The sequence below is a fragment of the Hylobates moloch genome, unplaced genomic scaffold (assembly GCF_009828535.3).
Source record: "Hylobates moloch isolate HMO894 unplaced genomic scaffold, HMol_V3 SCAFFOLD_14, whole genome shotgun sequence".
NCBI classification, from domain to species: domain Eukaryota; kingdom Metazoa; phylum Chordata; class Mammalia; order Primates; family Hylobatidae; genus Hylobates; species Hylobates moloch.
In genome coordinates this window covers 327,070-340,017 of record NW_026652289.1, presented here as the reverse complement: position 1 = coordinate 340,017, position 12,948 = coordinate 327,070, and the positions used below count along the sequence as shown (strand labels likewise).

At 54.7% G+C, this 12,948-nt stretch overlaps 1 protein-coding gene across 5 annotated transcripts in view; it reads left to right on the top strand.

Moving 5' to 3' along the window:
* Positions 1–12,948, top strand: part of PCNT (pericentrin) — a 118,841-nt gene that overhangs the window by 23,932 nt on the left and 81,961 nt on the right. For 4 of the 5 annotated variants that reach the window (XM_058427624.1, XM_032174550.2, XM_032174549.2 and 1 more), the window contains exons 4-13: positions 163–243; positions 778–1,033; positions 1,491–1,546; positions 2,936–3,110; positions 3,614–3,750; positions 5,373–5,484; positions 7,046–7,268; positions 8,141–8,222; positions 9,613–9,787; positions 11,135–11,352. In XM_058427624.1, the coding sequence (XP_058283607.1) occupies positions 163–243; positions 778–1,033; positions 1,491–1,546; positions 2,936–3,110; positions 3,614–3,750; positions 5,373–5,484; positions 7,046–7,268; positions 8,141–8,222; positions 9,613–9,787; positions 11,135–11,352 (1,515 nt within the window). Of the gene's footprint in view, positions 1–162; positions 244–777; positions 1,034–1,490; positions 1,547–2,935; positions 3,111–3,613; positions 3,751–5,372; positions 5,485–7,045; positions 7,269–7,997; positions 8,055–8,140; positions 8,223–9,612; positions 9,788–11,134; positions 11,353–12,948 lie in introns of those variants that run through there. The other variant, XM_058427625.1, reaches the window with a different exon arrangement.

Below are 12,948 nucleotides of genomic sequence, written 5' to 3'. Positions count from 1 at the left end.
TGCTCCCACCTTCTAGCCGTTGCGAGTGATGCTGCTGTGAACAGCTGCGAATGGGATTTTGTGAGGACGTGCGTTGTCAGTTCTTGGGCACATCACTGTGGCTTCTTAGTGACTGTTTTCTCATGTGAATTCTGGACCACATCCTTTGCCTTTTTTCCCCAGGAGTGTGAACAAGAATGTGAACTTGCCATTACTGACCTGGAGAGCGGCCGTGAAGATGAGGCTGGCCTGCAGCAGAGTCAGGTGACCCGGCGGGGCCCGCACAGGCTCACAGCGTGGGCTCTGTTATCCCCACAGGGCACAGTGGGCATCCAGGTGTGGGGGGGCGGGCGCTGCCATCTCCTTTCTCTGCCTTCTCTGTTTCCACGTTCTGTGTGTGGGGCCATCAGCAGGGCCGGTGAAGGAGACACACGTGGATGCCTGGGGTCAGGGGGCTTGGTCAGGTGCAGGCCACATGAGTGACACACTGACCTCAGGGCCGGTTGCTCTCCCTGTCAGCTGTGAAGCCCCCTCCAGGTACACACAGTGCCGTCATACAGTGAAGGAATTCGGGGTGCTGGTGCTCAGGGCAGTGATGCGCTGTGGGGTCACTGGCGGAGTAGCTGGGTGGCATCTCAGTGGCATCCGGGCCTCTCTGTCCTGCCCCTGCTTCCAGGTGGTGTCTGCTGTTTCCTTTTCTGTGTCTTCCTTACTCATTCTCATTCATGCTTCTGTGTCTCCCTGATGCGCCCTGGTTCTGACCATGGGCCCTTATCAGAGGCCTTTTCTCCACTGCAGGCCGTGCATGGCCTTGAACTGGAGGCGCTGCGCCTGAGTCTGAGCAACATGCACACGGCGCAGCTGGAGCTGACACAGGCCAACCTCCAGAAGGAGAAGGAGACGGCACTGACGGAGCTGCGGGAGATGCTCAATAGCCGGCGTGCCCAGGAGCTGGCCCTGCTACAGAGCAGGCAGCAGCACGAGCTGGAGCTCCTTAGGGAGCAGCACGCACGGGAGAAGGAGGAGGTGGTGCTCAGGTGTGGACAGGAAGCAGGTACTGCACGGCTAGGCGGGCATGGGCGGCATGTGGGCTCAGCGTGGGCATTCTAGTGCCTGTTCCCTCTTGGGGTTGGAAGCTGGGGCGCCCTAGCACTGTCTCCCCATCTCGTTCTCAGCACCTTGCCTGGTGTCTGGCACCGTGAGAGGGGTGAACAAAGGGGGCCCTTGGGTTTTTGTGGCCAGGAGATTATTAGAGCAGGTTTCCAGGTGGTCTGTGATAGGTGTGACCCAGAGCTGGCCTTCACCTCCTCTCTTAGGTCGTCCTGTGTGTCTGGAAGTCATGGTGTCCTCAGTTTGTTATTAAAGCCAAGCATCATCACAGACACATCCTGCTAGCCCGTGAATGCTGGCACGTGTCCAGTGGGTGCCAGAGCCTGGTCGTTTCCTGGGCAGTCGGGTCACTGAAAAGGTTGAGATGCAGTGGCCTGAGCTGCTTTTTGTTTTTCTTGCAGCTGAGCTGAAGGAGAGGTTACAATCAGAAATGGAGAAAAACGCCCAGATAGTAAAGGTACCTGGGATCGATTCTAAAATCCACGCCTCTGTGTATGTTGTTTTTCCTTTCTCACCAGGTCCCATGAGAACGCTCCTCGCCATGATTCAGACAGAAGCCAGTCGAGGCTTTATTAGAATATGCTGGTTGAAAGTGTATTGCATTCTTTGTTTATATCGTTTGTATTTGTCAGAAAACTTGTTTTGTTGTTTCACGTTGACGTGTATAACATAAAGGCGCTGATTGGCCCCTCCATGCTGGCTTCTGAGTGGCCCCCGTGGCCTGCCCCTCAGCTGTGTTCTGGGACACAGCCTCTGCCCTCGTGGATGTGGCAGTTCCCTGCAGTGCATGGGGTGTGGGTGCTGGGGTGCCGGGGAGAATACCACACAGGGAGGAGGTTTTGGGTGGGGCGGGTTGCACCTGCTGTGGGTGGCCTCACTGGGGACCACAGGTAGCAGTGCCCCGTCATTGCCAGGCCCTCCGCTAGAGGGCTGAGCTGTCAGCCATGCTGAGTGTGGAGGCCCCTCGTGAGTCAGGCATCCGGGCAGCTCTCAGGCCCTTGGCAGACGATGGATGTCAGTCCAGGCTTGGGGTTGTGTTGCGGTCACCTGCCCCTCTGACCCAGGCAATGAGACCCATTTCTCAGAACACTTGGGACAGAGCCCAGCCCTTGGGTGGAGGTTGGCAAAGTTGCAATTGGCCCCTGGGCCTTATAGGGAGATGTATTCCTAACGCTTTGAGGGTGACTGTGTGGATTAGGCCTCGCGTGCAGAGGCCTGTCTGTTTCGGGGTGGGTGGTACCTGTGCAGAGGCTGGTCTGTTTCAGGGTGGGTGGTCCTCGTGTGCAGAGGGCAGTCTGTTTTGTGGTGGGTGGTCCTTGCTCACTTTTCCTTGACTGCTTGCCCCCGGATGCTTCTGCTTTTGTGTCCTGTCAGCATTCAGGGGAGAGACTGGGTATAAGGCCTGTCGGGACAGTTTAGTTGGGGGCCATGACTGCCTGTTCTTTTTTTTTTTTCTTTTTGAGACAGGGTCTCATTCTGCCTCCCAGGCTAGAGTGCAGTGGCACAATCACAGCTCACTGCAGCCTTGACCTCCTGGGCTCAATTGATCCTCCTGCCTCAGCCTCCCAAGTAGCTGGGACTATAGGCACATGCCACCACATCCCACTAATTTTTGTATTTTTGTATTTTTGTTTTGTAGAGATGGGGTCTCACTATGTTGCCCAGGCGAGTCTGTAACCCTAACTCCTGAGCTCAGACGATCTGCCCGCCTCAGCCTCTCAAAGTGCTGGGATTACAGACATGAGCCACGTCGCCTGGCCTGCTCATAGGTTTTGACTGTGTGATTTAAATTTCTTTAGCACAGATAATCAACTATTGACTTTAATTTTTTTTTCTTTTAAATTAGACCCTGAAGGAAGACTGGGAATCTGAAAAAGATTTATGTTTAGAAAATCTACGCAAAGAATTGTCTGCAAAGCATCAATCAGAAATGGAGGATTTACAAAACCAGTTTCAGAAAGAATTGGCAGAACAGAGAGCTGAGTTGGAGAAGATTTTTCAAGACAAAAACCAGGCTGAATGTGAGTAATGAGAATGAGCAAGTTTGGAGTGGGACTGAATTTTCCTGGGTGGTACTGGAAGGAATGTCGTTCATGTCACCATGCGTCGTTGGGCACGTTTCCTACCTTCTAAATGCTGGATGGCTCCATGCACATGTGACATGCTGGTGGCCGTCATGGGTCACAGGTCTGTCAGGGTCCTTAAACCTCGATCTTTGTTTCAGAGATTTTTCTTGGCGTGTTCAGTTGCTAAATGATTACAAAGCAGCAGTGTTGTGCTTGTTCACTTTTCAAACTCCAGGGTTGTGTGTTCCAGCTTGACCCTCATGGTGGGTGGCGTGGATAGGTGATGTCCCCTGGTGCTCTCAGGCGTGTGAGGCTCAAACGAGGGGCCCGGGGGAGGTGAGGGCACCCAGGACGGGGCTCTGGGTGGCAGCGCTCTGGGTGCACCATTATTGTCACTGAGGTCACTGTTGAGGAGAGTGATGTCTTGTAAACCAAGTGCCATTGCTTTACCTTTCTAGGGGCCCTTAGGAACCTGGAGAGTCATCATCAAGCAGCCATTGAGAAGTTACGTGAAGAACTGCAGTCCGAGCACGGCCGGTGTTTAGAAGATTTGGAGTTAAAGTTCAAAGAGAGCGAGAAAGAAAAACAGCTGGAGGTGGGCAGCAGCTTTGTTATTTTAATTACTTGGTATATTAGGGAAGTTTTAACAGATTTTGGAATTGGGCTATTTCATATTATGTTATTTGCTAAAACTTAAGTACTAAATTTAAAGAGACTGTCTGGGAACAGTGGTTCACGCCTGTAATTCTATCACTTTGGAGGGCCAAGGTGGGCAGATCATGAGCTCAGGAGTTTGAGACAAAAATTAGCCAGGCATGGTGGTGGGCGTCTGTAATCCCAGCTACTCAGGAGGCTGAGGCACGAGAATCGCTTGAACCTAGGAGGTGGAGGTTGCGGTGAGCTGAGATCTCACCACTGCACTCCAGCCTGGGCGACAGAGCAAGCCTCCGTCTCAAAAACAAATAAATAAAATAAAATAAAATAAAATAAAATAAAATAAAATAAATAGACTGTTAGTGGTGATAAAAGTGTAAGGATATAGTCTGTGAGACTGATTTAATAATTATGTTCAATCTTGTACTTAGAAATGCATATTCTTTGCAGGTGTCCCTGAGACAGTTACACAAATTGCAAACACTAGGTAGGAGTGTAAGGCCACATCCTCTAACCGTGATCCAGTACACACGAGATTCCTAGGAAAAGTTAACAAGCATTTCTTTCTGCTGTGTGTATTCAAGATGCTTCTCTAATGAAACACTACGTATCAAAATGTCGATGTGGTCCTCATTGGAGGCCTGACAAACCTGAGACTCAAACTGAGTATCCCAAGAATCAGTTGAAGAAATTAAAGCATAAATCAGAGATAGGGTTAATCGTGGTGTGTGAAAGATTTACAAACCTGAGAACACGGAAGTAGTTGGGGTCTAGGGTCTTAGGGAGGCCTGTCCTGGGCCCCTTGTGTCTCCCAGCGGGACTCTGGTGCCCACACACCCTCCTCTCCTGCAGAGAGTCCAGGCCGGGGCTCACTCCACACCCCCAGTCTCTCCCTGGGCTGTGCCAGGCTCTCCCTCTGAGATGGGAAAGAGGGGGCTGGTAGCATCTTCTGGTCCTGATGTCCTTGATGGGGAAAGGTAGGAGGAGCCATTTCCACGAGGAGGACAGGCCAGCCCCAGGTGCAGCGTTGCCCAGGAGGACATCACGCCATGCCGCCCTAGGCTGGGCTCTTGCTGATTGTACAGAAAAGTTTAGTGTCAAGGTGTAAGAGGTACCTGCTTCCTTAATGTAAAAGTATTGAAAGTGAGAGACCTCCTATTTGGGAGTGTTGGGTACTGTGGGCTAGTAAGACTCCCTAAATTCCATTCAGCGGTCTGTACGTGTGACCCTAAACTGAAGCAGGGAGGTGCACAAGATGAAACCGCACAGCTGCGGCCGGCATGGAACCTGGCCGTGCCAACTCCTCAGCTGAGACAAACAGACCTGGAAGTTCCTGAGATTCTGAAAGTGCCTGGCCTTGTGGGGTCAGCACTGACTGATCCCACTTGTCACAGACAGAGCTCTCTCGGTCTCTGCTGTGGCTGGCTTTCTCCGAGCTGCAGGTTTGGGATGTGAGCTTTTACCCTTAGGATCGCAGTGGCAGGGTTAAAATCACACACATCACTGCTGGGGTGGGGGCCTTGAGCTCATTAAGATCTCACCTGGACGCTTTGCTTTTTCCAGTTAGAGAATCTTCAAGCATCATATGAAGACCTGAAGGCGCAATCACAAGAAGAGATCAGGCGCTTGTGGTCCCAGCTTGATTCTGCCAGGACCAGTAGACAGGAATTGAGTGGTGAGGAATCGTATTGGAAAATTCAGATCCTCAAAAGCTGAAGCTGTGTGTTTTTCATTGTTGTAACCCCAAGCCAGAATTTAACAATTCTAGCAAACCCAAAAAAGTGGATTTACCTGTTTGACATCCTGAAGGTTGAGGTGTCTAATTTGAAGGTGGAGGTTTGCTTTGTGGGAGACAGCCCTGGTTTTATGCTAAGCAAGTCAGTGCAGCAGTGACGTGCACCTGTGTGTCCCTCAAGGCCGAGACCAACACTCGCAGGGGGTGCCTTCATGTCTAAGGAAAGCTTACCAGTGGTGCTGAGCGTTTGCCTCGGAAGGACAGTTGAGTGCTGTCCAAGTGCAGGCTCACCTGGTGTCTGGGGTCACAGAGCAGTGCCCCACATCCTGCTGCCAGGCTCCTGTGGCCCCAGCTCTCCAGGCCACTTGCTGAAGGCAGCTCTGCTCCAGGTGTCCCTTATAGCTGAGCACCTCTGGAGACCCCAACCCCGGGCCCCCCGTTCCGTGTCAGAGAGGTCTTTGTGCAGCGGGCGAGGATGGTGCCTGAGGGCAGGGGCTGGCCAAGCCCAATTCAGGCACTGGCACCCAGGGCCACAGGACAGGAGGGCGAGCCACTGCGTGTCTCCTGGCACTCATGCGCTGACAGAGCCTTCTGGCCCAACTTGTCCTTGTGGGTGGTGGGATTTAAAGCAAAGAGCACTTAGGAGAAAGAACTGGAGACACCGCCACTGTCACCAGGGCACCAGGCCTGGCTCCGCCTCCCAGCCCTGCACCCTGTCGGGACCAGGTGCAGCTGAGAGTGTGTCGATTTATCTTTCTCTGGGGGTCTGTCTGTCGCTGGAGGCTGGAGAAGAGAGAAGCTGAGGGGGCCACAGGCACAGCTGCTCCCTGCAGGCTCCGGCTCTGGCGTGGTCCTCTGCTTGTCTCTGTCCTGCCTCTCAGGACCCATGCAGAGAACCCCGATTTGCCATCTCTGGGGTACCCGTCGCTGGCTGTCATCTGCTGTAGAGCCAGCGGGCTGTATTCTGACCATAGTAGCCATGGAGACAAGTTCTTTTAGGTCCGTGTTGCTTCTCTGCTGCTGTGTAACAAATTATCACAAACTTGGTAGCCTAAAACAACACAGTTGTCAGCTTACAGAAAGTCCAAGATGGCACAGCTGGGTTTTCTGTCCAGGGTCCCCCATAGCCCACATCCAGGTGTCCGCTGTCATGTGCCAACCTGCTGAGCCTGCTTCTGGGCTTGACGTTGGTCTGGATCCAGTTTCCTGGGGCTGCAGGACCATCGTCTGTCTCCTTGCTGGCTGTGCCTACCACATCCCTGCCACTTGGAGTGCTGCTCTTGCTCCCAGCCCTGTGGCTCTTGCCACTGCTTGGAGAGAGCTCTCCACACTCGGGGTGTTCGAGAGTCTAAGCCGTAGGGTTCCCTCGTCACTCTCAGGTTCTGGGATGGGTCCTTTTCCGAGTTCTGCCCCCATCACAGGTAACCAAGCTCTTACCTCTCGCCTGGTTCGTTGTGGGTATCGCATTTTAAGATGATTGCCTGGCTCCATCATGTTGCAGAGCTACATGAGCAACTCCTGGCACGAGCCTCTCGCGTGGAAGATTTAGAACAGCTGAAGCAGCGAGAAAAAACCCAGCATGAGTCTGAACTGGAGCAACTGAGGATTTATTTTGAAAAGAAATTAAGGGATGCTGAGAAAACTTACCAAGAAGACCTAACCCTGTTACAGCAGAGGCTGCAAGGGGCGAGCGAAGATGCTCTTCTGGACTCTGTGGAAGTTGGGTAAGCAAAGCAGTTCCAGCCTCAGTGAGTTCCTGCCATGCAGGGGCCAGGCTCTGAGTTCAGGGGTAGTTTTGTTGGTGATTTCATGCCAGTAGGCACCAATGGCCTTTTATACAAACACATTTTATGGTCCGGACTAAAAAGATAACACAGGCACGGGCACCTGAATGTGGCCTGCATGTGTGCGTGCGAGCCATTGGTGGCCACACTCTCCTCCAGGCCTGCGTGTACATGTTGGTGATGGACACACACTCGTCTAGGCCAGCATGTGCGTGTGTGTGCACGAGTCAGTGGGTGCGCTTTTGTCCAGGCCTGCATGTGTGTGTGTGTTGGTGGCAGGGGCGCTCTCCTTCAGGCGTGTGTGTGTGTGTGTGTGTGTGTGTGTGTCAGTGACAGGCACACTCCTGTCCAGGCCTGCGTGTCCCTGTGCTGTGTCCCTGGTGTGTGTGTGTGTGTGAGAGAGAGAGAGTCAGTGGCGGGCACACTCTCTTCCAGGCCTGCGTGTCCCTGTGCTGTGTCCTTGGTGTGTGTGTGTGTGTGTGAGAGAGAGAGAGTCAGTGGCGGGCACACACTCTTCCAGGCCTGCGTGTCCCTGTGCTGTGTCCTTGTGTGTGTGTGTGTGTGTGTGTGTGTGTGTGTGTGTGTGTGTGTGAGAGTCAGTGGCGGGCACACACTCTTCCAGGCCTGCATGTCCCTGTGCCGTGTCTCTGGTTTTGCGACTGCCACGGCTCCCTGCACGTGGGCATCGCCTGTCCTTGACTGGAAGCACGAGGAGGCACCTCTGCTGTGAGCAGTCGGCCCTGGGGAGGGAATGGTGCACGCATGGAAAAGGGGCACGTGTGTAAAGCTTTTATAAAATGTTTTCCTTTCAGGTTGTCCTGTGTGGGTTTAGAAGAGAAACCTGAGAAAGGAAGAAAAGATCACGTTGATGAACTCAAGCCTGAGCGACATAAGGTAATTGGCCGCGCGCTGAGAAGTGGGGGAGTCCCGTGCTCATGACCTTCCAGCCCTGCGTCTTCCACATTACAGAGCCCGCGTTTCTGTCCGTCCCGCCTTGTCCAGGGGAGGAAGGCTGCTTGCGGATGCTGCCCCGACCTCACTGCTGCTCCGCGGTGGGCCTCACCATGCACTGTCTGATCAAGAAAGGGGGTGGCCGGGGGAGCCGGAGCCCCTCCCTCAGCCCCGGGATGCCCTGGCTGTGGGCAAGGCCTCCAGCCTGCAGTGGGCTGCATTCGTCAGACTTGACAGTGGCAGTTCGAAGGGTGTGAAATTGTGTCTTTGCTTTGAGTCCACATGGAGCGTCTGCTGGTTTTTGCGTTTCTTGCTTGAGTTGCTTCCATGCTGTGACTTCTGTCCCCTTTAACTTCTGTGTGGCAGTGCTGTCCAAACGGAACTTCTGGGATGATAGAATGTTCTGGGTCTGTGCTGCCAGTGTGGTGCCGACCAGTACGCGTGGCTGTGCAGCACTTGCTGTGCAGCATGAGCAAGCCATGTGTCAGTCTCCGGGGGACACACGGGAGGATGGGGAGGAGACGCAGGGGCAGCACCGCGTGGCTTGTTGCACGGTGGAACCAGTGGAGGGGAACTCAGGGCATCTGGGCGCAGCGACCAGGAGCCCTCACTCTGGAGTAGGGTCCCTGGGCCTGCTGGAGGCCGCAGGGTGGCCAGGCAGGGTGGCAGTGGGCTGTGCACCAGTTTGAGTTCCCTGCAAAGCAGACCCCAACACAGAATTTGCTGCACAAGAGGCTATGGGGGAAATGCCAGAGAAGGGCAAGGGCCCAGCTGGAACAGGCAGCCAGGACCTTCCCATGAGCAGGCCTTGCGCCAGAGAGAATCCGGGAAGGGCTGGGGTGGGTAGCCCCACCAGCCATTCCTGTATCACCTGAGGGCCAACCCCTGCCTCTGTGCGTGGGTGTGATAAGGACACAGCTGTTAGTGGGCAGTGGTCACAGGAGGCTGGCCTTGAGAAGAGAGCCCAGCCCTGAGATGTGAGGCCACCCGGGGAGACGTGAGGGGCACGTGCCGTACCAACCTTGCTGCTGAGAGAATTGAGGAGAGGTCTGCCCAGTCCAGGGCCCTGCCGCCCTGGGGAGCACCAGCCCCTGTCAGTGCCACCAATTCCTGTATGTCTTCCGGAGGCCTGGCTGAGAGACGGGTGTGGGCGCGAGAGCATGTGAACACGCCAGTGGGCTGGTGGGGTTCACCAGGGCGCAGCGTGTGGTCTCATGAACCTGGTGAGGTTTGAGTTTTCTTTGTGCATAGCAGGAAACACCTTTGAGGGTTATAGCTGCGAGTGAGGTAGCTTGGCTCACTAACGTGCTTGTCCCACATGGTTTCTCTGTAGGAGAGCCTGCCATGCTTCCAGGCGGAGTTAGAAGAAAGCCACAGGCACCAATTGGAAGCACTGGAGTCTCCCCTCTGCATCCAGCATGAGGGCCATGTCTCAGACAGATGCTGCGCGGAGACTTTGGCATTGGAACACGGGTGGCGTCTGGAGCCCTCCAAAGGGCACAGCCAAGGTGAGCCCCTCCCGCCCCGCCATGGTGTCGGCAGGTCCCAGGTCTGGGGCACATTCTCCGGGAGCCTGGGTGCCTGGGTTCGATCCAAGTCCTCTGTGAAGTAGCTGAGTGCTCCAACCTCTTCTGCTGGGGCTGGTGCCTCAACAGAGTGTGTCCTGATGAGGGTTTGGCGTTAGACGTGGGGTCACTGGCTGGGCAGGAGTGCGTGTCCTGAGCCAGTGCTCCAGCAGGGCAGGTCTGACCTGGGCGGCCACCCTGTGGGTCATGGGGATTGCTGGATGGACATGGTGACCATTCACCTCTGGAGGGAGAATGTGTGTCCACTGGGCCCAGGGGAGGCTTTTCCAGGATCCTGCTCTGCTCCCAGCAGGCCCAGGTCCCCCAGCTCGCCTAGTCAGACTAAGGTTGTGGGATGTCCAGGCAGGGCACGGGGCACAGGGCTATGGGGTCAGAAGGTGACAGAGAGGAAACTGCAGTCATCCCAGAGTGACGGTCCCATGGCGCCAGACAGTGGCCACTGATGGGTTCCAGGAGGGGCAGGCGGTCCTAGCCACTGGCATGGACTGTGCAGATGGTGGGGCTGCCGTCCATGGTGGGGGTGAGGGGCTGAGGCCGCGGGTCCTGCTGGGAGGTGTGTGGTCTGACTCCATTCTGGGCTGTGGCCAAGTTGAGAGAAGCCTGGGCCTGCCTGGGCGTCCTTCAAGCTGGGGGTGGTGCAGCGGCGCCTGCATCTGGTCCTCACTCCCGTCTGCCCTGCACCACAGTTGTCCCCACAGCCGCCCCTTGATGCACATGGTTGTTGGCACCACTGGTGCCTGGCCAGCACCTAGTCCCTTCTGCTTTTTTCCTCTTCTGCAGAAGAAGAGATGGGCCGGTGGGAGTAGCGTGCCCGGGCACAGAGCAGCAGGGGGAGGTGCTGGGACGGGAACCCTGGCAGGCCCCTGAGCTCAGGCCCTGTCCTTGTGGCTGCCTCATAGACCGTGGGTGACACATGTGTGCCCACGTCTGGTTACAGGCATGAGGCTCACTCAGGAACTCATGGAGGGTCACTTGTCACACCTGACCTGAAGGAGTAGCCTGGGCGGGTCGTGTGGCTGTCGTGTGGGCCCAGGACATCCCTATGACTCAGGACGGCACTGTGCTGGGGCAGCATGGAGGTGTCCCAAAAGGGAGGAGAGACTTGAGAGAGCCGTGCCTGCTTTCATCACTGAGTCAGCACAGAGCTTGAAAATCCACAGTGTCTGCTGTCAGAAGCATTTATAGTTTGCCGTTCTGCCTGTGTGGACTGTGGGCTCCGTCGAGGGCCAGCACCGGCCTGACTGTCTTCCCTGCTCCTTTTCCACACAGAGCTTCCCTGGGTGCATCTCCAGGGTGTGCAGGATGGGGACTTGGAGGCCGACACAGAGGTGGCAGCCAGAGTCTTGGGTCTGGAAACTGAGCACAAGGTTAAACTTTCGCTTCTTCAGACTGAGCTCAAGGAAGAAATTGAACTCCTAAAAATAGAAAATAGAAATTTGTACGAGAAGTTGCAGCATGAAACCCGTCTGAAGGAGGATTTGGAGAAGGTGAGTCGTGACTCCACGGCCCAGCGCCTCCCGCCCGAGTCCTCACTCTCTTCCACTTGGAAGGCTTGTGTCCTTGTGTATGGAGGGGCGTCCTGGGGACAGCCCAGTGCTGTACTTGCCACATTTGTAAGGGCGACAGTCCTGTAAATTCTTGAAACTATTCCTGGCAATGCCAGTAGTGGGTGGTGGTTGGATAGAATCTCGTCAGGGTCAGCACAGGGGCAAAAGTGAAGTTCTGAGTGAAGATTTCTTTTTGTTTTGTTTCGTTTTGTTTTGTTTTGTTTTGTTTTGAGACAGAGTCTCATTCTGTTGCCCAGGCTGGAGTGCAGTGGCACGGTCTCAGCTCACTGCAACCTCTGCTTCCTGATTTCAAGCAATCCCCTGATAGCTGGGATTACAAACGTATGCTACCATGCCTGGCTAATTTTTGTATTTTTTTGTAGAGGCAGGGTTTCACCTTGTTGGCCAGGCTGGTGTCAAACGCCTGACCTCAAGTGATCTACCTGCTTTGGTCTCCTACAGTGCTGGGATTACAGGTGTGAGCCACCACGCCCGGCCCTCTGAGTCAAGACTTCTTAGGGAAACTGTCCAGGTGTCCTAAGAGGGCTCCGGGAGGAGGCACAAGCCTGGGTGCCAAGCACGTGGCTGGCCTCTGATGCTCACCCCAAGTCTTAAATTGCGTCCACGTTCCCCAGGCTCTTCCTGTGCTGTTTTGCACCTGTGGAAGAGGCGCCCTCTGATGCCCTTCCTCGCCCTTTGCGAGTGTGAGGACACCGCTGTGCCGTCATAAACAATGACAAAGCAACATGACAGCAGCCTCCACATGGCCCGATGGGCTTGGTTACAGCCAGGGCAGCTCAGGGTCCGTCCCGTGCTGGAGCAGTGGAGTTAAAGTGACTGGAATTGTCATGTCTTGTCATATGTGTTCTGACTCAATCTCATGCTTGTGACAGTGTTTTCATTTCTATTTGTGTCCTGCTTCTCCCACCCCTTTGCTCCTCCCTGTGAATATCTCCCCGAGAATGATTTTCATTCTCCATCAAGAGACAGCTTCATAGGAAGCTATGATGACCTGCAAGTCTGGTCCCATGCTGTTTGTTAAACGCAGGTGTTGGTAAGGACTTCCAGCAAAATAGAGGTAAGGGTGGGTGGAGCCCTGTGGGGAGCCAGGCAGGCAGTAGTTGGGCCGATGGTCATGTGCCGATGGCACCTGCAGCCACCAGTGTGTGGCCTTCTCTGGCACTGTTGGCTGAAGACAGACTTCCCAAGTGACTTTTTTTTTTTTTTTTGGTTTTTTTTTGAGACAGAGTCTTGCTCTCTCGCCTAGGCTGGAGCACAGTGGCGCGATCTCAGCTCACTGCAACCCCCACATCCCGGGTTCAAGTGATTCTCTTGCCTCAGCCTCCCGAGTAGCTGGGATTACAGGTGCACACCACCATGCCCGGCTAATTTTTTTTATTTTTTTATTTTTATTTTTTGAGATGGAGTCTCGCTCTGTCACCTAGGCTGGAGCGCAGTGGTGCGATCTCAGCTCACTACAAGCTCCACCTCCTGGGTTCACGCCATTCTCCTGCCTCAGCCTCCCGAGTAGCTGGG